At 48.2% G+C, this 25,737-nt stretch overlaps 1 protein-coding gene, 1 long non-coding RNA gene and 1 other non-coding gene across 3 annotated transcripts; 1 reads left to right on the top strand and 2 right to left on the bottom strand.

Annotated features, from left to right (window-relative positions):
- Window positions 1–15,289: 15,289 nt before the first annotated feature.
- On the bottom strand, window positions 15,290–17,257 carry LOC125398457 (uncharacterized). Its single transcript, XR_007231401.3, has 2 exons — window positions 16,600–17,257; window positions 15,290–15,493 (listed from the first exon to the last, which is right to left on the bottom strand). It is a non-coding gene; the product is annotated as an uncharacterized LOC125398457 (long non-coding RNA).
- Window positions 15,715–15,990, bottom strand: LOC125398639 (small Cajal body-specific RNA 13). Its single transcript, XR_007231501.2, has one exon.
- Window positions 17,258–17,366: 109 nt separating the features above from the next.
- Window positions 17,367–25,514, top strand: Glrx5 (glutaredoxin 5). Its single transcript, XM_048431484.3, has 2 exons — window positions 17,367–17,688; window positions 24,925–25,514. The coding sequence occupies exons 1-2, from the start codon at window positions 17,403–17,405 to the stop codon at window positions 25,098–25,100; spliced, it is 462 nt and encodes a 153-aa protein (XP_048287441.2). The 5' UTR covers window positions 17,367–17,402; the 3' UTR covers window positions 25,101–25,514.
- Window positions 25,515–25,737: the final 223 nt, after the last annotated feature.

Genomic DNA, 25,737 nt, shown 5'->3' with positions numbered 1-25,737 from the left:
TCTGTGTGAAGGTATCAGATATTGGAGTTACAGAAAGTTGTGAGCTGACATGTGGGTGCTTGGAATTGAACCCAGGTCCTTTGGAAGAGCAGTCAGTGCTCTTAACCACTGAGCTATCTCCTCAGCCCCATAAAAAATAGTTTTTAAATTACATTCTTTTATTTAACTGAAGGAGAAGGAGGGGTCCAGTGCTACAGTGAGTACGTGGAGGTCAGAGGACAACTTGTGGAAATTGGTAGTTTTTTTTACCACGTGGGTCCCGGAAATCGAACTCACAGTCGGCAGCAAACCCCAATCCCACCGAGCCATCTCACTAATCTAGGCCCTTGTTTTCTTCAGTGATCCCTTTCCACTTCGAAGCAGCGCACACACATGGAAGAAACCCTGAGGACGCTGTGCAAGTGTGGAGAGAATTCGCAGCTAGGAAGGCATTAACTGCTGCTACAAAGTTTAAAAAAAAAAAAGAAAGAAAGAAAGAAAAAGAAAAAAGAACGGTATCTGGAAAGAAAATTCTGGCAAATGGCTGGGGGAGAGCCCCTCTGTCATCTCTGGAATTGAGCACAGGAAACCCCGCCCGAGGCCTCCCTTTCAGAGGCAACCGCAAGAAGGGCACTAAAATTATGCCTTTCGGAAATTCTGACTCACTCGTTGTGGAGCTGTTTGTGCAAGGCAAAAAAATGTCTCCCCAAAAGTGAAGTTCCCACTGTTCCCACCCCTTCCTCTGTGGCGTGTCTCCACCAACACTCACGGGGAAGCCGGAACCCACTCAAAGAACCCAGGGAGTCCTTCCGTCCCACTACACACTGGCGGCTGCTTAGCCAAGCCTCCTCGGCCACTCCTCCATTCTGTAGGTGTGATTTCCTATTTGTTTATGTGTTCAGCCTCCGGAAAGAAGGGCTAAGGAGACATGGCTTTCCTAGCTTACACAGCTCCTTTGTATGAATGGGTAAATAGAGGCAAGGAGAGGAAAGAGGTACCCTGCCCAGAAGTCCCAGGAGGGTAAGTGTTGTCCTATCTCCTGTCTCTTGTCTGCCTTTTCTTTCAGCGATGGTTTATGCAATGGTGCTGGCTAGACGCAGATGAAAGGCTCTCACTTGGGTACACAATTTCTGGGGCACACCAGCGGAGAAGTCGTTCTCTGGTTCTTATTCCTACCATACTCTCAGCGATTTTTTTTTTGTTTTGTTTTGTTTTGTTTTGTTGTTTTGTTTTTCGAGACAAGGTTTCTCTGTGTAGCCCTGGCTGTCCTGGAACTTGCACTGCAGACTCGGTTGACCTCGAACTCACAGAGATCCACCTGCCTCTCCCTCCGGAGTGCTGGGGTTAAAGGCATTCTTCACCATCACCCGGCAGTGATTTTTTTAAATAGCTTTGTTTCTGTCTTCCAGTTTTCCAGATCTTACTTTGTACTGCCCCACTGGGGTCCTGCTGGAACCCACTGCCCTGGTAGGTTCAATTCTGTGGGCAGCTGCCTCTCAGAGCTAACTCTCAGCCCGGAACCCTCGGAACTAGAGTAGCAGTGTTTTCTGGGCACCCTGACTTGCCCGGATTTTGTTTTGCTGTGGTTTTGGGTTTGTTTGTCTGTTTTGTTTTGTTTTGTTTTAGTCTCTGGTTTTGTGTTTGTTCTGCAGTGCTGGGGATCAAACCTAGGGCCTCCTGCGTGCTCTGCAAGCACCCCACTAAGTGAGCCACGCCCCCAGCCCTTGCCTTGATTTTAAACAGCGAGCGCACGCAGCACAGGGCTACGCAGGACTGGATTCTAGTATGACTGGGTTCAAGCCAGGCCACTTTAGACTTTTGGTCTTTTTTAAAAATATTCAAGCCTCTGTCTAGTTGCCAGTTAGTTGGTTGTCTGCTACTATGTAGCCTGAGCTATCCTGGTACCTCCTGTGCAGCCCAAGCTAGTCTGGAATTCGTGGCAATCCACCTGCCTCAGTCTCCCAAGTGGTGGAATTATCACTATTCTTGGCAATTTAGAAAGATAATTTCCCCTCTCCTAGTTAGCCTCAGCCATCAACTTGACACATCCCAGAATAATCTCAGGGAATGTCAGTTGAGAGATTGCCTCCATCAGATTGGTCTGTGGGCATCTTCTTGATGGTGGCGCTGTGGGCGGTGCCATTCCCAGATAGGTGGGCCTGGGCTGTCTCATGAAAGCTGGCTGAGCAGGAGCCACTGAGGACAAGGCAATCAGCAGTTCCTGTCCTGACTTCTCTCAGGGACAGAAGCCCTATCTGGAAGTGTCAGACAAATAAGTTCTTCCCTCCCCCAAATTATGTTTGGTCCTGGTGTTTATCACAGCAACAGAAGCAAACTAGAACAAGTTTGTTTATTATTATTATTATTATTATTATTATTATTATTATTATTATTATTAACTTTTTATGATGTAGCTCAGTTGGCAGAGCACTCACCTAGCATCTGTGATGCCCTGGGTCAGATGCCTGGCGCTGGATAAAACAGGCATAGTGGCACATGCCTGTGTCCAACATGCCTGTGTTGGAAGTTGGAAGCAGGAGAATGGGAAATTCACAATCATCCACAGTGAGCTTGAGGCCCGCCTGTCTCAAAATAATATGTTTAGTTAGTATATAAAGAATGGGTTTCATTGTAACACTTTCTTCTCTCTCTCTCTCTCTCTATATATATATATATATAGAGAGAGAGAGAGAGAGAGAGACACACAAATATATTTATGTATATGTATGGATATAATAAGCACACACACACTATATATATATATTTACACATTGTTCTGATTCACCCTCCCCACCCCAGCTCCTGGCTCCACCCTCTCGCTCCCCACTTCTGTATACCTGGTCTTTCTTTATATCACTAGCTCTCAGATAATGACACAGAGACTTTTTATTAATTATAAAAACTTGGCCTTAGGTTTGTTCCCAACTAGCTCTTAAAACTTAAACTAACCCATTTCTATTAATTTACATTGTCATATGACTCATTACCTCTCCTCCATTACCATATGACCAACTTTCTCAGCTGGTGAATCTCCCATACCTCCAATTTTCTTCCCAGAGTTCCTCTCTCTCCCCAGAAATCCTACCTGTTCTCTCTTGCCTAGCTATTGGCCATTCAACTCTTTATTAAACTAACCAGAAGGTGCCTTAGGCAATGAGGAAGGACAGAAACACACCTTCAAGTGATGTACAAAAAGATTATCCCAACATGTCTGAGTTTTCCAGTTTGTGACAAAAGGAAAGTGGAAAAGACCATCTCCAGCTTTTTTCTACAACTTAAAAAATTGTGAGAGGGCATCAGACAGAGAGAGGTCTGATCTCCAAAATATACAAAGAACTCAAGAAATTGGACACCAAAAGATCACATAATCCAATAAAGAAGTGGAGTACAGACCTAAATAGAGAACTCTCAACAGAGGAATCTAAAATGGCTGAAAGACTCTTTTTTTAAAATTTATTTATTTATTTATTTATTTATTTATTTATTTATTTATTTATTTATTATGTAGGAAGAGGGCACCAGATCTCATTACAGATAGTTGTGAGCCACCATGTGGTTGCTGGGAGTTGAACTCAGGTCCTCTGGAAGAACAGTCAATGCTCTTAACCACTGAGCCATCTCTCCAGCCCCTGAAAGACTCTTAAGGAAATGTTCAACATCCTTAGTCATCAGAGAAATGCAAATCAAAACAACTCTGAGATTCTATCTTACACCTGTAAGAATGGCCAAGATCAAAAACACTGATGACAACTTAATGCTGGAGAGGTTGTGGGGAAAAGGGAACACTCCTGCATTGCTGGTGGGAATGCAAACTGGCACAATCCCTTTGGATGTCAGTGTAGCGATTTCTCAGAAAATTAGGAAACAACCTTGCTCAAGACCCAGTAATACCACTTTTGGGTATATATCCAAAGGATGCTCAGTCATACCACAAGGACATGTGCTCAACTATGTTCATAGCAGCTTTGTTTGTCATAGCCAGAACCTGGAAACAACCTAAATGCCCCTCAATCAAAAAATGGATAAGAAAAATGTGGTACATTTACACAATGGAGTACTACAAAGCAGAAAAAAATAACGACAGCTCGAATTTTGCAGGAAAATGGATGGAGCTAGAAAACATTATTTTGAGTGAGGTAACCCAGACACAGAAAGACAATTATGACATGTACTCACTCATAGGTGGTTTTTAAACATAAAACAAAGAAAATCACCCTACAAACCACAATCCCAGAGAATTTAGACAACAATGCAGACACTAAGAGAGACTTATGTAGATCTAATTTACATGGGAAGTCAAAAGTATAAAAAGACAAGATCTCCTGAGTAAATTGGGAGCATGGGGACCTTGGGAGAGGATTGAAGGCAGGGGAAGGCGAGGGGGGGGCAGAGAAAAATGTAGAGCTCAATAAATATCAATAAAAAAGAAAAAAAGAAAAAACAAAAAAAAACCCCACCAAAATTGTGAGAGGGGCTGGAGAGATGATTCATCTGTTAAGAGCACTGGCTGTTCTCCAAGGGTTCAATTCCCATTACCCACAGAACAACTCACAAACTGCCTGTAACTCCAGTTCCAGGGTATCTGACACCCTCATACAGATATACATGCAGGAAAAGTAATGCACATAAAGTAAAAATAAATTCTTTTTTTAAAACAATTAAAAAGTATGAGAATCTTGGAGCTGGAGAGATGGCTCACTGGTTAAAAGAACTAGCTGCAGCCCAACGGTGATGGCACACACCTTTAATCCCAACACTCAGGAGGCAGAGGCAGGCAGATCTCTGAGTTCTAGGCCAGCCTGGTCTACAGAGCAAGTTCCAGGCTAGCCAAAGCTACACAAAGAGCATTGGCTGCTCTTGCAGAGTACCTGGGTTCTACTCCTGGCACCCAGATGGTGGCTCATAACCACAGCTAACTCCAGGTCCAGGGGATCTGAAGTTCTTTTTTGGCCTTCCTGGGCACCAGGAATGAACATGGTGTTCTGACATACATACATAGGGAACACCTGTCCACATAAAGTCAAAGTTTAAAAAGTGAGGATCTTGATTTTGTTAGAGCAGTGGTTCTCAACATGTGGGTCACATTTCAGATATCCAGATTATGATTCATACGAGTAGCAAGAACACAGATATGAAGTAGCAATGAAAATAATTTTATGGGTGGGGTCTCCACAACATGAGGAACTGTATTAAAGGGTCGCAGCGTTGGGAAGGCTGAGAACCACTGTGTTAGACAAAAGCACAATTCACTGTGACTAGACATTGCTACTGCTAAGTTCCAAGTTAAAAAAAAAAATGCTAGCATATGGTTGATAAACTTGATTCTGAAAACCGAAAGCCTTCTGGAAAAGGCTTCCTGCGCGTCTCCTGGAGAGCAGCCAGAGCTGCGCTCTCTGCTTCCATGGGCTTCCGTTAAATGTGCTAACTATGTGTTTTACTTCGAGAGAATTGTGAATTTACAAGTAGTTACAAGAAGTTTCACAGAGGCCCCCCTCTTCTTCTCATTCCGCGGCTGCCAGCATCTTGTCGAACAATGATAGGTGTCCCAGGGAGGACACTGACTCAGAAACCAAAAGACAAAACATTCCGTCTCAGCAAGCTGCCAGCCTGTCCGATCTGCAACGTTCAAATGCTGGAACAATCAACCCATTCTTATTTCTGTGGCATGTTTGTTTGTTTGTCATAAGATATCCATACCTCAGATCCTCTGGGTACAGTGATTTAAGCCTGCAACCTCAACACTCTGGAGGATCAAGCAGGAGGGTTTGGAGCTCAAGACCAGCCTGGGCTACATAAAGAAACCATGTCTCAGACATGTACAGAATGTAACCTTTTACGTACAGAATGTAACCTTTACAGTTGGCTCGTTCCACTCTGGTTTTAAGTGGAGAGTTAACATATTCCTCTTGCTGAGTCCTGGTCCATGGTATGCTGGTTTAATCATCTCCTTATGGAAGAACTCTGGTTGCTTCTGGCTCAGCGTTCTCTTGTGACGCTGCCCTACACGCTCCGCACATGCGCCTTCACATCTTCAGTTGCCTGGTATAGTCCCCCTAGGCAACCTCACCCACTCTGTTCTTCCCAATTATTTATTCCGCCAGTGTACGGACTCGGGGTGTGTGCATGGTGGCGCGGGGGATGGGAGGATGTTTGCGTGCCAGTAACTGCTCTGGACCAAGCTCTGAGTTGTGAAAATCCAATAAAAGCAAATTACATGTTCCTGCAGAGTGTGTGGGGGTAGTAACACCGGGGCACACGGGGTACTGAAAAAGCAGCAAATGCCAGGCCGTGCTGCATCATGGCCTCTTGGAGGAACCTAGAGGCAGAAGAAGCAGGAGAAGCCCTGAGTGTCTGAGGGAAGGCCCTCTGGAGACTGAGGGCTGTGGATTAACTTTGGATGGTGGAGACTACTAAAGATATTTTGCATTTATTAAGGGCTTACCACGAGGCAAGCAACACTCTGACCCTTTGCCTGTATCATTGCTCTTCTTGAAAGCCTTGATTGCCATCTCGCTTTACAAATGAGAGAGAAATGACCCCTTGCCCATCATCACCGAGCCATCAATCATGTGCCTCATCAGATATACAATAGCAGGTGTCCCCCCCTCCCCCATGTGTGTGTGTGTGTGTGTGTAAGCTGGAGGTCAATGTCGGGATGCCATTCCTCCTCAGTCATTTCTTCATCTTGTTTTATTTCATTGCAACAGGGTCTATTCACTGAATCTGGAACTTACCATTTCTGCTCTAGTAACTGGTTAGCATGGCCCAGGATCTGCTGGTCTCCATTCCCTGGCATGGGGCGTCAGGTGCACACGGCGATGACGGGCATTTTTGACACAGTTACTGGGCATCTGAACTCAGGTTCTCATGCTTGTGCAGCAGGCACTTTACCCACCGAGCCATCGCCCCAGCCCCTGTAGTCCATATTCTTAATCACTTTAATTCTCTAAAGAAAATCATTTAATTCATTTTAAGTGTTCTGTCTGCATGCATGCCTGCACCACTTGTAAGCCTGGTGCTCACAAAGGTCAGAAGAGGATATTGATCCCTGGGAACCATGAGGGGTCTAAGCTGCCATGTGGATGCTGGGAACCAAACCCGGGTCTTCTGCCAGAGCAAGTGTTAACTGCAGAGGCATCTCTCCAGCCCTAATGTTTTGTTTGTTTGTTTTTAAGTTAGTGTCTCTGGGCATACTGTGTATATAGGGCAGGGGCGGTGTAGGAGTGATCAGAGGGACTTTATGGGGTCAGCTGTGACCTCCTTCCACCTTTACGTGGGGTTTAGGGACTGAACTCAGGTCGCCAGGCTTGTGTGGCAAGCACCTTTGCCGATTGTGCCATCTAACCAACCTTCTAGTCATTCAAATTCTGGTGGTAGCCAGAGCAGAGAACCATTTTCTGGGTCATGAGTAAATTCCAATGGGTTTGTTAGGGTATATTCCACACAGTGCCCAAAATGTTCAAGTTTGTTCTTAGTCAAGGTTATCGGTAAGATAAAATCCACTGTAAAGAAACAGGACCAGCTTTGGTAACACAGAAATTATTTGATGGATCTGCTGCCTGAGAGCACCAGACAGGCTCACCACTCTTCTGCGCATGTGCAAGCACAGATCCTCCGGTCCTGTTGGATTATCTGCCTGTGCCTCAAGAAAACATAGCTTTGGGGCTGATAGTGCGGGGCACGCAAGGCCTTGGAACTCGCTGCACATAATGAGTGTGGTTTTGTTTTCTCGGAACTGCTGCATACCAGGAAAAGTCATGTCCCTGCTCTGCTTTCTCCTTAGTGGCTAAACATGCAAAACTTTCACTGTGCTGAAGGTCGCCCACCCTCCGAGACTCATTCATATTTAAGCAGCAACATACTGCCAACCTGGCCTGTCGGCTTGTCCTTTTTTCTTTTGAAAGCCACGTGCAGCCTTCATAATAGCAACGTTTCCAGCCCCGGGGTGATTGGCAGAGCAAAAAAAAGCCTCCCAGGATCAAAGCCTCCTGCCTAGGTTCCTCTCTGGGCCTGACACCCCCAGCAAGCGGAGCAGGGCCCGATGTCTTATCTTCCAGGCCCCAAACAGCCATGAAAGAAAACACCAGTTCTTGCTGTCTTCCCAGTGACAGTTGTCAGGGGGATCATGCAGAATATGATGGCAGAAACATGCCATGAATTATAAGATCTGCCCGAGTGTGACCTGCAATAATAAACAGAATGCCGGCTCAGAACCTTGACATAGAAATCATCTCAGGAAGAGGCTCCCAGCAAGCGTTTCTAGTAGTTGGAGTTGGGAAAAGGAGGAGGGTTTTGGTTTCTGCTCTCCGGAGACAGTTTTCAAAGTCGTTGGAGTGTTCTCTCTGTTTACTGACTGTGATAATATTAGAAGCCGTGTGATAGGCGGGGTGCCCAGGAAGCCGAGGGAGGCCCAGGAGCCCAGCCCTGTCTGACTCCCAGAGGCGTGGCCTTGGCATCCAAGCCAGGATAGCAGAGCTCAGGCGGTCATTTGTGCCGCTTCCATTCGTCCAGAGACAAACAGGTACTCCGCCTTTGGGGAGGCCTGCATTTGGGGCCTGGGTCAGATAGGTCCCTGTGAGGGCTGAAAGGGACTTGTAGGATGATGTCCTCCCAGCACAACGCACAAGAGCCCTTGCCATCTTTATTAGAGTAGCTGTGACAGCTTGTGAGAGTCCCTCAAAGGTGTGTGTGTAGGGGTGGGTGGCTAGCTGATGTTCCCGGCTAGGAGGCGGGACCGGGAAGAATTCCAGTCACTCTTCCTCCCTGCCAGCTGTGTGTAATCCTTGGGAGTCAAAGAGTAAATGCAGTGTGGAAGGAAAGTTAATTGGAGGGGTGGGGGACTCCACGTAGGCAGATGTGGGGAAGTTGTCATCCGTGCTGGGGTGATACTTTACATTGCTGTGGTTGCTTGGGGTCAGTTCTATAAAGAACCCCTCTGCCATGCTTGTTAAGCAAGCCCAGGAAACCATTGGCTCCCCAAAACGTTCTTTGGTGGAATCGTGCTTTGTCCCTCACTGGTGCCCTCTGGGTGAATAGACATTGTTCACCTCTCCCTCAGAAGCACTCACTCCACAATGACCAAAATACATTATGTGTAAAACTGTCAAAGAATTCAAACAGAATTCAAAGGGGGGGAACCTATTGTTTTTTTATGGCAGTTTGTCTGTCTCTTTCTCGCTGTGTCTCTGTGTTTGTGGTATACTCACATGTGTTTACAAGCACACGCATGTGGAGGCCAAAGGTCAACACTGGATGTCTTTCTCAATCACTCTCCATCCTAATTTTTGCGGCAGGGTCTCTCATTGAATCTGGAGCTCATCGATTGGCTTGTCTGCTGACCAGCAAGCTCTAGGGAACCTTCTGTCTGTGCATCCCCAGCACCAGAATCAAGATACGCACATCGCTGTGTCTAGCATTTTATGTGAATGCTGAGTATTGAACTCAGGTCCTCATGCTCGTGTGGCTAAGCCAGCAATTTTCCCACTGAGCCATCTCTCCCACCTCCTCTTGATCACAATCCTTGAGGTTAAGGGGCCCTTCCTAAATAGGGAAGACCAAGTTTTACCGCAATAGCCTAATTCCAGGAAACCTGAGAATCTTGTTGCTGCTGATTGGCACCTGACCCAGACAGATAACCTGCTTTCCAAGTGATTGCTGCAAGCCCTCACAACTGTAAATGCCCAAGACCGTTGATTCTAAATTTCCTCTTTGATGGTAGAGTGGGTACACAGAGAAAAATAGTAAGTGCCACTGGATACACTTGCTGATTTGGTGAAAAGCCACAGTCAGCAAGCAGAATCAAGCCCTGTAGAAAGCTGGTGGAGAGACAAACTGAAGGTCTTCCCATCGCAGTGGCCTCGGGGCAGTGAAGGTCTTGCAAGCACTCAATGAAAAGGTCAGCTACCAGCTTCTGCGGCTGAGGCAGTTTCTTCAATCTCATGCAAATGCTTGCTCGTTATAGACATATGTGGGGGAAATGCTGGGCCCTCTGCTTACTTCACACGCTCTCCAGATGGCCTAGAACCCAGACTCACACACAGGGGCCACTCACAGCTAGAAAACCACTGGTAGATTTCCCCCAACTCTTCCCTCACTGCCCAAAGCAGGAAGCCTGGGCCCTCACCTGGCCTCTCTATGGCTTGGACATTTTCCATCACTGTCCTTCTCTCGTTCCTCCTTTTCACTCTTCTTCATGGTCGTCCCTCTGCAACCACACAGATCCAAGGTTCTTCTCTCGTCTGCCCTTTCTCCAGGCCCACACCTACCTGTTACTGGTACTACAGTAAAAGTAGTTTTATTGTAGAGGCAATCGTGGAAACAATCTCGTCTGTTGGAGCCTGATGGTGTAGACATCCCTCAGGCGTCCGAGACCACAAAGTCCTAAAGCAATCCATGGTCTCTTTTGTGATGGCTTGTCCTCCTCCCATGCACCCCCACTCAGCAAGGAGCCCACATGGCTAAGCAGAACCTCCTACAGCCGACCAATCAATCACCCAGCAGCGGCCTTCCATGCTCCAGGGTTTTAGCTCTTCTCCCATGGGCACCGCCACACCGCCTGAGACCAGAATGGGTCCACCCTACTATAGTCAAGGCTCAGAGTTCCTACTGCGCGCTCTCCTGACTGGGCAGCCAGAGGCTTCCTGGGATCGTTCCTTCTGTGTAAAGCTCCCATCACTCTCACACACACATACACACACTGGGCAACCAGTACATTTTTGCATCTCTTAAGAAAAGTACATGCCTTCCCCAAGTACTCTGAGGTCTATACCCCACTCTGGTTGTTTCCTCTTTCTGGAATTTTCCTCCCTCTTTCATGGAGGCCCTTTTGAGTTGCAGCCTCAGTGTCACCCTCTGGGCTTTCCCTGGCCCTTGAGATCCTTTGTGATGTCCCCTCAACCCCACTCCTGTCAGTTCTTAGTGACATTCTTGCATGTCTCATTACAAGACCATGCGGTGTCTGGGGCTTGAGAGTGTGGTTTTCCTCCTAATGCTCTAGCAAAGGCTCCAGGGGAGAAGTGCAGGTCTGGGCCATTTCACTGATTCCCAGACTCCTTTGGCAATACTCCGGCTTCTGAAAGGGTGACGGACTATGCCCCCTGCTGGCCTTGGAGGGTAAGACAGAGACTCACTAAAATGCCCAACTTCCCCCTCACAGCTCCGCAAAAAGCCCCAAACAGATTCTGAAGTCACCACCGCCCCAGACAACATTTTTTTCAGGAGAACCTTGTAAGAGCCATGAGTAATACTGCACACCTTTAATACCAGTACTGAGGCAGGAGGATCACAATGAGTTACAGGTCAGTTCCAAGGCAGGGTGTGGTGGAGCAACAGATTCCCTAGACAGCCTAGCACACACAGGAATGATCACAGGGCTACAGCTATGATAATGTGAAAGACAGATGCATGGGTGGATGGGAGTGTCAGGCAGGGTAGAACTCGAAAAACCAAGGCTTCGTGGAAAAGGTTATAGGAAGACCAGGTCTCAGTTTATCTAGGTAAGACACCCACAAATGTCAACTTCAGCCAAGATAGCAAAAAAGCTTCCTATTTTACATTAAAAAAAAAACCAGATTAATAATTTTTCACTAAAACCCTCTGGGATTTGACTTTTTTTTCTTTAATGTACATTGGGGTTTTGCCTGCATGTATGTTTGTGTGAGGGTGCCAGATCCCCGAGAACTGGAGTTAGAGAGTTGTGAACTGCCATGTGGGTGCTGAGAAACGAACCCGGGTCATTTGGAACAGCAGTCAGTGGTCTTAATTGCTGAGCCATCTCTCTAACTCAGAATTTGGTATCTTACTGGGCCATACCTCATAAACAAACAATTTAAAACCCTTTTCCGGGGCTGGAGAGATGGCTCAGCAGTTAAGAGCACCGGCTGCTCTTCCAGAAGTCATGAGTTCAATTCCCAGCAACCACCTGGTGGCTCACAACCATCTACAATGGTGCCCTCTTCTGGAATGTGCAGGGAGAACACTGCATATATAATAAATAAATACTAAAAAAATAAATAAAAAAATAAAACCCTTTCCCAATTTTCTTCCGAAAAGAAGAATGAAAAGTTATCTTTCCCCATTTCTAATAGTGACCATCCTGGCCAGAACCCTGGGGTGACTTCTCTCTCTTGGCTAGGGGATCTCTGTGCAGTGGACTCTCATAATAGTCATGTTTTGAAGGCATGAAATCATCAAGCCTCAAAGGTTTGGGAAGTGCAGGGTGAGATTCTGACTCAGCAGGAGCCCGGGGTGCCTTAGTGTCCTTGTGGCAGGCAGCAATTATCAGAGGAGCTGTGGGTCTCATGACACTGACTGGCTCCTTGCTTATTATGTTGGGATCTAGGTAGCTCCTCACAAGTCCCTGGGAGGTAGTATGCATAACAGAAACTATCTTCTGTCAAAAACCGAACCAAACAGCTCTGCACAGTAAACAGGCAGCAGAGGAAAAGACAATGGGGGGAGTGGGTCCACTCCTTCTACCGCGTGGGACCTGGTGATTGAACTCTGGTCACCAAGCTTTGTTGCAGGCACTTTACCCACTGAGCCATCTTGCCAGCCCACTATTTAATTCTTAACTTATAGGAAACCTTTCCTGTGTTTTCTTTTAGACTTGGTGTATAGTAAACTTCTCAATAAAACAAAGTCTGACAGTATAACTTTAAAGACATACTGGCTGGGTGTGATTCATACCTGTAACTCCTGCACTCATGAGGCTGGTCAGGAAGACTATGAGCTCAAGGTCAGTGTGAAACCCTGTCTCAAAAAATAAAAAAGTCCATAAAGTAAAGTCACCTAGTCAGAGTTCCGTCCTTGGCATAGGAAGAAGCAGGAGGACAAAGGGGATGGGAGCACACTCTTAGAGGTGCGATGGCACACACCTATAACCAGCCTGGCACTTGAAGGCAGAAACAGGAAAGCCACTGCAAATTCAAACCTAACCCGAGCTACAGAGACTGTCTAAAAAATTAAAACCAAACCTATTAGTCTTTGGATCAAAATGATCATTGCAAAGTTATAAACTGTAAATAGAGCAATCCTAAGTATGTATGCATGCTATCTATACAATATGCATACATAAATGCAGTATGCGTGAGTTTCCAGGTCTGCAGAGATCACTTAGTCTTCTGCAGGATTTTCTGGGATTGCTATAATTCATCAGGAATATAAAAATGGAATACAAAAGTAATAAAATCTTATTGCTTGCACCCCCTCTTTCCAAAGGGCCAGCTTCAACTTGAATCCTCTGTCCTCAGTCCTGAGTGCTGGTGCTGGGATTGTAGGCACACACTGCCACACCTTGCATCCTAGGCTGAGTAAGGTTCCAACAGACTTGTGTACACAGAGCTGTCTGAAGAACAAAAATCACAATATATACATATGTGGCAAAAACATATTGAGGCAACTGTTTGGAAACAGGAACACAACCAGGGAACACAGAAGAGGGACACAGATCACCTTACAACTGTACAACACTCAAAGCTTGAAATAGACACAACCTCCAGTGGCCATCATAGCAACACCCTCCAAAAACACAAGGAGAGAAAACAGAAGTGTGGGAAAACTCAAGTATGTTTAGGACCAGAACCCAGGACCATACCCCCACACTCCAAATCCCAGGACAGCACTCGGATTCTTCATAATGCACACCTCCACGGTCTATTCGGACAGACCTAACACAACTGTAGCACACCATCTATCTCTATTTATGCTGTAACCTGGGTAGACAAGGCAAGGGAAACCTGTGTACCAGGCAGAGTCCTGTTATGATGTAGGGAACAGGCCAACCCCAAGGTCAGAGAAGTATTTATTAAGCCCAAATAAAGACCACCTACCTTGCTGGAAATAAAGGAAGTCAAACCCAAAGGGCATTCCTAGCTTTATTTTAGGGATGAAAAAAAATGTCCTGGGAACACTGGCTCTGCCTGGGTTTCCATACACTGTTTTAGCCTTTGTCAGGACATCAGGTTAATGGAAGATTTGGGGAGACTGGTGGGATTGATAGTTAAGTGTCTCACAGGGATGGGCCAGGTTTCAGCTCAATTTGTGGTGTTCTGGGTTCCAATAGCGATCTTTAGTGGAGAAATGCTTGGTGGCTTCACCCCTGTAACCCAAGCAGCCACTTTTCTCTTAGGGCAGGATCAGGACCCCCACCCCGCCTTCTAAGTTTTTGTTTATTGTATTTGAGTGTTTTGCCCGCATGGATGTCTGTGAACCATATCCTCACAGCACCAAGACACCAGAAGAGGGTGCTGGATTCCCTGGAGCCACAGTTACAGGCAGTTGTGGGGCACAAGGTGGGTTCTGTTCTAACCTCGGGGCCGTCTCTCCAGCCCAGCTTCCCCTGTAAGAGCCAGCTACTATGAAGGACACAAGGTGGTGGCACTAGGTGTGAGAGAAGGGAAGGGCACAGGGCCCGCAGCCCACTCAGCTCTGGAATCTCCAAGTGGCTGATTTGGGGCTGAGATACAGGGCGACTGAACAGTTTTCACTGGCTTCATGGTGCTTTTGGGGAGCTGGGTGGAAAGGAGGATTTTATCAAATACAGCAAAGCCTCATCCGTATACCGAGAGGAGACTGTCAGGATGTCTGAGCTGATGTGTTCCCAGAGTGTACTTTGGGGGCTAATTATGTTTTTTATCCAAATCCTAGGACTCTTCAAAGTAAAATTCCATCTCCCTTCCCCACTAAGGGTCCAGACCCAAAGAATTGCACTTTTGCCAAGTAGTGGTGGTGCACATCTTTAATCCCAGCACTCAAGAGGCAGAGGCAGGTGGATCTCTATGAGTTTGAGGGCCAGCCTGGTCTACAGAGCAAGTTCCAGGACAGGCTCCAAAATTACACAGAGAAACCCTGTCTCATAAAAACAAAAACAAAACAAAAAAAGAAGTGTATTTTTTTCACTTTCATTTTATCTAAAACAACAGCAAACCAAAGTGTTACCTCTCTCTCTGTTTTTAAAAAGACAGTCTTATTCTGTAGCCTTGGCTGGACTGGAACTCACTGTGTAGACTGAGCTGGCCTTGATTCTGAGATCTTTGTGCCTATGCCTCTCAAGCGCTGGGATCAAGGGCACACGCCACTACACCCAGCTGGGCCACATTTTTGAAAATGGGCTCAGCACTCAGCCCACTTGCTTCCTTTGTCATGTGACAGCTGTATTAGCTATCTGACAACTTAAACCATTTCCTAACTTAAAGAGGTACATTAGGTCTGTGTGAGGGTTCCACCTTTCCTGTCAACCTGACTGCATTTATAATCACCAGGAAAACACACTTCTGGGGCTGTCTACGAGAGAGTAGGCAACACACACGGCTTCCCATGAGCACATCTGCCAGTCTTTATTTCATCTTTTAAAGTACAACTACTTACGGCAATGCAAGCATGAATAAAAGCTTGCCAATTCTGGATGCAATTTAACAGACTCTCTGCTGCCGAGGGCACAGACTGACTTTCGGAGCAGCTGCGCCTTCCAGCATTTCTTGTCTATGTTCTTGTTTGCAGCCTGGGATCACAGTGTCTGCAAAATAAAGAGATTTTAATTTCGGGTTTGCCATTAGAAAAACAAGCATTCACAACAACGACTGTCCCCATCTGTCTTCATAGTTTACATGGCTCATGTTTCCTGCTGAGCCATGATTTAGTAGACTTCATCGCTCACTTGTGTGGACTTCTTGCTTTTACAATTTACTCCCCAGACGCAACCAGGTCACCTCTAGCAACATTCTTAGTGGCTCGAGGTTTTGTAGCAGTACTTAAGTGTCTAACAGAAACCACTCAGTCTGTCAAACTATATCCCGTCTGCAAAGCTTCTCTTACTGTTGGTGGATCGACAATGGCACGGCACAGCCATTGTCACCGTGGCAACAGTACTCAGGACCTATCAGAGGAGAATTGCACATGAAACCGCTGGTTCTCAAGCAGGCATGCCTCGGGTTCCTCAGGAGTTTGCTTTTTCTGCAAGTCTGGTGTGCTCTAGGGTACCACCAACCCAGCGCAGGTCCAAGACTACAGATCAGGGAGCATGCCACCGAGTCCTGCTGGCCAGGATCCAGACCCACGTGCTACCAAGTAAGAGCACTGACCATGTGCTGAGCTCTCCTAGGGGACAAGTACAGGTCAAGGAGTATATACGGAGAGCAGAGAAAGCAATGGGCCTTCCCAGTCTTCTGCAGTAACATTAGCAGAAGTGCGGCTACATTTTGTGCGAGAGCTCCACCCAGTGGCCGGCATCACCTGCTCGGGAAATCACGGGCAGAACACTATTATTCGTGTGCATGTGCTGGGGATGGAACTCACGATGCCGCTTACACTTAGGAAATCGATCTACTACTGAGGTATATCCTCACACTTCCTGGCCGGTTTTGAAGATCTTGCTATATGGCCCGGGCTGGTTTGGAACTCTTGAGTTCAACAGATTCTCCCGTCTCAGCCTCCAGGGCGGCGGCACTTTGCAGGCAAAGGCCACAGGAGCAACACATCAATTTTCTAGTTCGGGCCAATAAACCTTCCTAACCCTGGTACAAGAGGTTATGCGGACAGAAGGGTCGCCCAGGCCCAGAAGCCGCCGATCGCCACCCCGCCGCGCACTTCACGGGTGGTGGCTCAGAAGGTAACGGCACTTACCCGGCAAGCCCGAGTTCTCGTCCCTGGACCCCTCGTAAAAGGCAAAGTAGGGACCCGACTCGCCCACGCTGTGGCAGGTGCATGCACTACATCATACGTACACATTATAATTAGATTTTTATGCTAAAAATCATTCTAGAGAAGGAATTCCACGCGAAACAGGCACGGCTTGGCCGTCCACGTGCACGGCGGGTCCGAGGCTGGAGCCCAGGCTGGCCTGGACATGAAGCCGAGTTCGAGATCGGAGTCTCGAGCAGGGCCGGACACGCCAGGTTCGAGGCTCAGCTCCGCTGGTGAGGCGCGAAGGCCCGTCACTTCTCCGCTCCTTGCCATCGCAGAACTACCGGCCGCGTTACCTTAACAATCGGCCACCGCCAACGGAACCGGAACCTGCGTCTGGAAGTAACTCCTTCCCGGCGTGCCGCGGGCGTCAGAAGCCACGCCCAGCGCCGATCCGGCCGTCCTGGGGTATCCCGGCAGGCCTCGACCGTCCTCGTAAGGAAAGTCGACTTCCTGCGCTAGTTGCCCTTCAGTCCTTCTGTGTGACCCTGATGGACGTCCAGTTTGTCCAATCAACCCGCAAAGCGACCGTCCACACTCACTAGCTAGCCTGTAGGACGCGGCTTCCAGGGAGGGGCCACCGTCACGATGTAGGCGATATGATTGGTGGAATCAAGCCAGCATTGTCCAATCACGAGGCTCATCCCGGAACCCGTCCAATGAGCGCCTCCGGGGGGCCGGTCGGGCACCTGGGCCACCGTCAGCCCCGGGTTGGCCGCAGAGGCGGTGGGTAGCGAGCGGGCATGAGCGCGTCCGTGTGCCGGTCGGCGGCGGCTCTGCTGCGCTGGGGTCGCGGCGCGGTCGGAGGCGGCCGCCTGCCAGGAGTCGGCGTGCGGGCGGCGAGCTCGGGCGGCCAGGCGGAGCAGCTGGACGCGATGGTGAAGAAGGACAAGGTGGTCGTGTTCCTCAAGGGGACGCCCGAGCAGCCCCAGTGCGGCTTCAGCAACGCCGTGGTGCAGATCCTGCGACTGCACGGCGTCCGCGACTACGCGGCCTACAACGTGCTGGACGACCCGGAGCTGCGGCAAGGTCAGGCCCGTGGGATCCGGCGGCGTGGGCTGAGCAGATCTCGAGAGGAGCGGGGGTTCGCCTCGCCCTCACCTCGGGACAAGCTGTCTCGGGCTGCGTCGGAAGAGGGTGGTCAGTAGCATGACCCCCCAGCGGGTCAGCTCGGCAGTAGCTTGCTGTGAGGGGCTCGCAGCGAGTACCCGCGACTTGTTGGCACACTAGGGACACTTTGAGGGTCTTGGAAGCCAGCGGCCTACTTGCTAGGTGAGGCACTGGTACTGTGTATGGGGCGGGGCGGGGGGGAGGTTCAGGCTTACCCGTGTGTGCTTGAGGTCAAAGGCTGGCCTCTCATATTTAAGGCCCCGAGTGTCCGGGACTGTCTTCTTGCTGCACAGAGGGTTGTGCCATAGTCCAGCTGGACTCACGTTGGGATCCGATTTGGGGGGAAAGCCACGAACTTGGGTTTTTAGATACCGTAGCAGTGTGTGAGGACTGGAGCTTGGGAAAGGCTCAGCGGGAAGAGGAAGCCACAATGACTTCTGACCCCAACTTGTTTAACAAACGCCTTTGTACAGAACAGCCGGACCTGTGACTTTTCACTCACTGACCCCGAGGCAGAGAAACCGGGTCCTAATGCCTACTGTAATCGGGGGAACCTGCTCCCTAGTTCCAGGGCTGGAGTAACAACTCCCCCAACCCCCACCTCCGCCCCATCTTCCTGACCTAGCGCTCTGGTTTGGTCACTGCTGAAATGAGACATTTCTGTGTTAGCACGGAGTGTTCAAGGCTTGAAATTCCTGCCTATAGTCATTCTTCATGTGTCCGTCCCCGGACGAGACAGGCTGGGCTGTGGAGAGCAGATTTGGCTTGGAATCTTCTGTGGTCCGTCTGCTTTTCCTTCTCGGGAAAGTGAAGATTATGGCACCAAAACTGACAAGAGCCCACGAAGAAACGAGAAAAATAAAAATTATAGCAGAGCGTGTAATTCAGCACCTGTAATCCCAGCACTCTGGAGCCTGAGGCAGGAGGATCACCAGTTCATGGCCAGAACGGCACTTCGTGGTGGGAATGTCCCCATCCCCTTATACACTGTACATATTATCATCCTATCTGGCACAAAAGACACTCACTAGTGGCAGTTACTTTGTTATCAAACTTGATGGTTTCCAAAGTACTTTTCTCTATGTTGTCCAAAGCAGCTGGCCCTACATTTGCTCTCTTGATAGTACTGATGGACCGAACTCTAGGGTAAAGCTGAAGGAGGAAGACAAGTTTATGCTATCAGGAATAATGAGTGGCAAGCCATGCATTCTGCTCAGAACCTCGTGTTTTCCTCAGCTGATGCTGGCTGTTTGTGAAGCCCTGGTTATCTAGCCCAGAGCAAGCTGTAGCTTTGAGACAGGTGGCTCCCTGCTGGGGAAGATAAGCTCCCACTCTGCAGTCTGACCTGGGACCTACCCACAGTTGCCCTGCAAGTATGACTCCTATCAGACAGTTGCATTGTGGGTATCTTGCTTAATATGAAGTCCTGGGGTCTTTGGTTTAGAATTTATGTTCCTCTCTGTAGTATAACTGCAGGCAAGCTGTAACAGAATACGGCTAATATGAGCACTAAAAGCAAGGAGGTTTGCTATCCTCCATCTCACATGTCTGGCCTCTGATCTGTCTCATTAGGTGACCAAACGAGAGAAGAATTTAACCCTTCCTTTTCCCCATTACTTGTATCGAGACAGGCGAGCCAAGCTGGCCTAGAACTCATTGTATAGACGAGGTTGCCCCAGAACAGGGATTGATCCTGCTGCTATTCAAGTGCTGGAATTTCGGGTGTGAGCTGTCATGCCCAGCCACAACTCTTACGTTTCTTGACTGTTGATTTTATTGGCTTGTTAATTTGGTTAATAAGTGTGTCATCAAAATAATTAAACCTGTGTTAAACATGTGGCTAAGAGTAGAGCTGCCTCTGGACTGTGAGAGCAATGTGACTGTGCTCCCCCAGTGGGGCCTTTCTTAGCCAGGTCAGGCCTTTACTGAGTGAAGACTCTTCAATCTGTTGTCTACACCCTGAGTTTGCCCAGGGGCAGGGAGGCAGGAGGCTCATCCTTGCTTTGCCAGGCAAGGAGGGGCCCTCCTACCTGCCCTACTGCAGCGTAGCATCAGCCCTTGTCCCTTGTGCCAGAATTTTACAAAGGGCCCTGGTCCTCGCTTTTATTACCTGGAGGTACACAGGCCACAGCCACAGGGCTTTTGAGGAACCCAGGGCACAGTGTGGGCATGATTCCTTGGGCTTGTTGCTGCTGGCGAGATCCTGCCTGTCTGTACACAGCATTTCACCCTTAGGCAATAGCCTGTGGCGCTGGGAACACCACCTGAGCCGACAGGCTTTCTGTGACTGTTCCCATCGCAGACTCCTCTGAGTATGTTGGCAGTCCTGTGTCCGTCCCCATGTGTTCTTTACTGCCTGACAGAGTAGGAGGCTGGATGTTGATGAATGCATAACTCTTACCCTGCTTTTGTTTGTCCTTGTAACTTGGAAACTTTTTGACGCAGAAGCCTATGTGACATTTTGCCATACGTGTGTACATTACATAACACCATCAGAGTAGCTGGCCTAGCTGTCACTTTGAACATGGTGATGTCTTGGTGCTGGGACATTTGGAGTCCTCTCTGCTGACTGTTGTCTCCCATAGTTTTCTCACTGGTTGTCATGTTTATTAGAATCTCTGACTCTCACTGTGCCCCACCTATGAACTTCCTTTTCTTCCTCACCCTTCTCCCAGGCCTCTTCCCACAGCCTGTAAATGTGTATGAAGCAGTGTCTGAGCATTCAAGGCAGTAGTCCGGCACTTACTGCTCTGGCGAATATTGGAGGAAGCCATGTGCTGTATGTGTCTGGCACCAGTACTTTGGAATTGTAACAGTGTATTGGAGATGAGCAGAGCTGTTTCCCTTCTCCCAGAGAGGTAGTCTGGAGTGGAGACAGACTTCCTCTGTGAAGGGCCAGGATGTCGGTGGGCTCCTGGGTCCCCATTTGGTTTGTTGCTCTGTTGTTGGAGGCTGAAAGTAGACTTGGATGCTGCATACTCAGTGAGCAAGTTGAATTCAATAAAACTATATTTGCAAATCCAGAAAGAGGTTTAGCCTGATACCGGCCTGCTACCCCAGGTCTAGAGGGGCCATGTAGGACAAGATACATGTGTAGTGTGTTCATGACAACATGACTTGTGGTGGGGATGAACCCACGAATGCAATCCTGGTCTGTTAGCAGACTGGATGAGTGGATGGGAGTTCAGTGCTGGAGGGTAAAACTATACTGTGCTTCAAACAAACCAGATCCTGGTGCATTTGACAAGGCTAAATGTCAGAAACACGTTTGATCAATACTGTCTCTGTACACTGATGTCAGAGGTCCCATATATGTTACATGCGTGTGCAGTGATCAAGAGACTGTGGTCAGGACTGTGGGGAGGGCCCATGGGTTCAGAGACTGGCCCTGGGTCCTCCACCACATGCTAACTCTGTGGCTTTGGGTGAGTTACTTAGCCTCCCTAAAGCCTAATGTCATCCGCCAAACAAGGATAATTTTATCATACATCTGTAGTTGTCAAATGGGATTATTTATGGAAGATACGTGAGTATGAAGCGCTGTAGCCCTGAGCTCTGCACATATTACTTTCTTATTACTGTGTGGACTTTCCAGCTTGTTTCATTCCTGTGTTCTTTGCCCCATGCTTTCTGTTTACTGCGCTGCCCAGAAAGCACTTCTGTGACACACAGAGCAGAACATCCTTGTGGCTCTGCTTATGTGGTACACGTACATCCATAATCCATAGCCTCAGTGCTAGGAAGCAAGCCATTTCACCAGTTACATGCTGTTTGGTCTTCTCAGGAAACCTGCGAGGCAGCGGAGCTCTGCTATGCAGCTGAGGACGTGGATGGTGAGGTGGGGGGGGGGGGCTGTACCTAGAGGCCAGTGAGCCACTCTGCCGACCCGTGTGCCTGAGCCTTGCCTGCTCTGCTCCCAGCATTTGCTCTCCTCTCCTGAGGCTCTGCGGTTTCCATGAAGGAAATGTAACCCTAGGATGTGACTGACACCTAGCCCGAGATCCCAGAGCCTGGTCTGTGGCCACACCTGGAGTTCTGCTGTGAACTTCATCGGGGAGCCAGGAAAACCACAATGCCATTTGCTGAAGTGCTTCAGTGTGGGAAGCACCATTGAAAATGCACAGGGCAGGGGGATTTTACATATCTTTTCTCAACTGTATTTTTTCTGGATTGATAAACTGTAATGTTGGGGGACACACGTGTGTGTGTTCAGGACTGAAGGGTGTGGACACCAGCGGTCTATGTCTGGTGTCTGAGACAGGGTCTCTTACTGAACCTGGAGCCAGCACAACCCTGTGGCCCTCTTAGCTAGCTCCACCCCCAGAGCTGGGAGATTACAGATGTGTGCTGTGGTGCCCAGCTCTTTTACGTGGGTTTTGGGGGCTCAAACTCACATCCTCATGATGCAGGGTGGCACTTTGGGAAGCAAGCCATTTCCCCAGCCTGCGAGTTTTGATTGCCTGTCTGTCTGGTCTTTGGTGTGCTGGAGTGGTGGTATGTGGCCTGAGTCCATAGCTTCTCAGCCCCGTGCTAGTGTCTCTGCTTAGGGTGACTTCAGCACTTGGTGTGAGTTTGATCACTGTTGTAGACAACATGATTCGCACTATAACCTGTTCGTGGTCTGATTTTCTAGTTTTCAGGAGCTACTTGACTGTCACTAAATATTGCCGTTTTTGAAAACTAAGTGGGAAGTAAAAAAGCCTTTATGGTTCATTTTAGTGTTTAAGGTATAGACAGTAGTCTTTGTTACTAGAAGTTTCCCGCTTTACTCCGTATGAAGAATCAGATATCTCCTGAACTATTGAAGCTCATGAAAGCTGGGGCTTGTAGCTTATACCTGCAGATAGAGCGCTCTGGAGGCAAAGGCAGGAGTAACTGCAAGTTTGAGGCTCGCTTGGGCCACATACGGAGTTCCAGGCCAGATTGGGCTAAAAGAAAACAAAAAACCTCCCAGCAAGCAACATCAGCAAAAAGTAATCCCAGTGACCTGTCAGTCAGTGTGTGGCACCCTGAGTCCTGCCAAGATGCCGTCATTTGTCCTTGAGGCGAAATTCTTGAAATATCAGCCTTGAGGCAGGACAGTGGGCAGAGTAGAACTGAGGCAGTATCTGGTCTGAGCCACTTGTTGGCAGCTAAGTGATGGGCGCTCTGGTGGAGGACCCCATAACACACCCCTCAGCGTGGAGCTGCTCTGTGGGACCAGCCCAGGGCTGGGTGAGGGGAGGTGCTATACAATTGCTACCACATGGCCGGCCGGCCTCCCGCTTCTTCCACCATGACATCCCTGCCCTTGTGGACTGTATGGGAGGGCACTGTAAGCCAAGCAAACCCACCACCTTTGGAAATAAATAACAGTGATGGGAAAACAATCCATTCTTTCTCAGCATAGGTTTTTACTAAAGACAATGGCACTGTTTCGGGTCCAGTGTGGTTTGGGGTGGTCCTCAGGCAGCAAATGTATTTCATTTCGATGTTCCAAAGCAGTGAGCCCTCGGTAGAGGTAGGCAGTGTTCCCTGTGGAGGAAAGGTCTAGTCAGGGGGCTTAGATGGAGCTTGTATTTAAAATAGTTCTTCATTCCCACACCCCACCCTCAGTCATAAAGGTAAAAGATTCACAGCTGACCTATAGGCTGTTTATACTTGAGGGTCAAGTTTAAAATGCAAGCAAAAACAAATCCACGACCGTGTACTGAGTAGTTGTTTAGGGCTCATGGCACCCCTTATCAGTATGACGAACACCTTGGACTCAGCAGGTAGTTTAGTGTGCCTAGGCACTTGATATTGTGAAAACTGGTAGGATTTACCCTCCCCTTCTTCCTGAGAGGACCTCTCTGTGAAGTCCAGGCCAGCTTTAGCTGAGTGCTGGCTTTATAAGTGTGGACCACCACGCCCAGCCTGTGACTGTTTCTCAGTGTTTGCTGTCTGGAGAAGCAAGATAAAAGCTGTGACTCGGGCTCCCTCCAGCTCTGTTATTTACAGCAAACTCAGTACTTTTCAGAGAAAGACAGTAAGTTTTAAAAGGAAAATAGATTGTCTCCTGAGACCGTTGGGTTGTAACTCAAATTGGTAATTTTTTTTCAAGACAGGGTTTCTCTGTTTAACACCCATGGCTGTCCTGGAACTCATTCTGTAGACCAGACTGGCCTTGAACTCACAGAGATCCGCCTGTCTCTGCCTCCCAAGTGCTGGGATTAAAGGTGTGCGCCACCACCACCTGGCTCAAATTTGTAATTTTGTTTGGAAAACCATTGTTGAATGATAAGGTTATAAGAACAAGTTTGTCTGCATAAAAAGCCCGCTGTGTGACTGGTTTTTAGATGTGTGTGCTATTTTTTTTTTTTTTTGAGGCACCTGCTCACTTACTTTGTGTTTGAACGGTCGTTTTGGCCATTTAAAAACACTGGCAATAGTATTTATGTCTTTGTTAATTTGTTTGTTGCTGAATTGAACTTAGGGGCTCTCACTCATGCTAACCAAATGCTCTGCTGCTGAGCTATATTCCCAGCCCTTCAAAAACTTTCTCTTAATTTGTTTTATGTGCATGTGTGTGCAAGTGCACACACACATACTGAACGACATCTAATACTAGTCACAATCATCATGTCTGTATACCTATGCCTGTCACCAGGTTCTGTAGAGCCTATCCAAAGAGCTGAGAACATGGGGCTTAAGAATTGTAGCCTTAGGCCAAGGGTTTTCTGTGCCTCTTGGTAATTTTCAAAAGTAACATCCACTTAGCATCTTAGGTGTAGGTCAGCAGTGGGGTCACCCAGTCAGCCAGTACCTTCAGCTGGATCCACATTTCACAGCACATTTGGAAATGAAGCTGTGACATTTCTGAAAGCATGACCTGTGTGGATACTTACAGCTTTGCCTTGGCTCCACAGTTCCATTCCCTGGCTAATACGTCAGAGTTTTACCAAGCACCTTCCCTGAATCTCGCGGAAACCTCAGGGACTGAAGGTTGAAAGAGAAGCTGAGGGAGCATGTGACCTGTCAAGTGATGTGCTGTCCCTTTGAAACTCACTGCTGTCCAGGAGTGGGGTGGGGCCCAGGGAGAGGTCTGGATTTCTAGTAGGAGTGGGGGATGTGGCGCCTGTGGTGGAAGAGACACTCCGCTGATTGTTTAGTGACGCATCTCCCATCTCTCCACAGGTATTAAAGACTATTCCAACTGGCCTACCATCCCACAAGTGTACCTCAATGGCGAGTTTGTGGGGGGCTGTGACATCCTTCTGCAGATGCACCAGAATGGGGACCTGGTGGAGGAACTGAAAAAGCTGGGGATCCGCTCTGCGCTGTTAGATGAGAAGAATGAAGACTCAAAGTGAGGCCTCCGCATCCTCGCCAAGCAGAGCGCCCTCCCCACCACATTCGCTGCCAGAAAAGCCTTACCGTGTCGGTTCTGTTGCTGTGGGTGCTTGCGCTGGGCCTCCTGGCTTGCAAGCAGGCAGGCGGCTTTATTGGTCTTCGGCTCAGAATACTGCGTGGTGAACTTCCTTATAACCACTGCTCTGTAAACCAGCATAGTAATCCCTTGTTGCTGGAACCCAAATTGGTTCTTTTATTGTCCTTTATTCTCTGCCTGGTTCAGGAGTCATTCCTGACTCCTACGTGGGTTGGGTTGTAAAGATGGCAAACCCCCCTGATGTTTCTGTAACTTCTTCTATAAGGGAAATGATGAACAGAGAAGAAAATGTGATGGCTGGAGTGTTGTTGTTTTTTAAATAAATTGCCAACACAGACCGTGTGTGTGTGAGTGATTAGCCCAGCAAGTATAGATCTGTAGGATGTTGAGGACCAGCCACCAATTCTTTTGTGTTTTCTTCCTTTTTTTTTCTTTTCTCTCTACTGCCCTCTGCTTCTCACTCCCTCCCCCCATCTGTCTTTCTTTCTCTAAACCCAGGCTGGCATTGAACTCATTACATAGCCAAGGGGTAAATTGAGCTTGAGGTCCTCTTGCCTCCA

The sequence above is a fragment of the Myodes glareolus genome, chromosome 11 (genome assembly GCF_982192425.1).
Source record: "Myodes glareolus chromosome 11, mMyoGla1.1, whole genome shotgun sequence".
NCBI lineage: Eukaryota > Metazoa > Chordata > Mammalia > Rodentia > Cricetidae > Myodes > Myodes glareolus.
The sequence above is the reverse complement of the archived record's forward strand: the minus strand, read 5'-3'. Positions and strand labels throughout refer to the sequence as shown.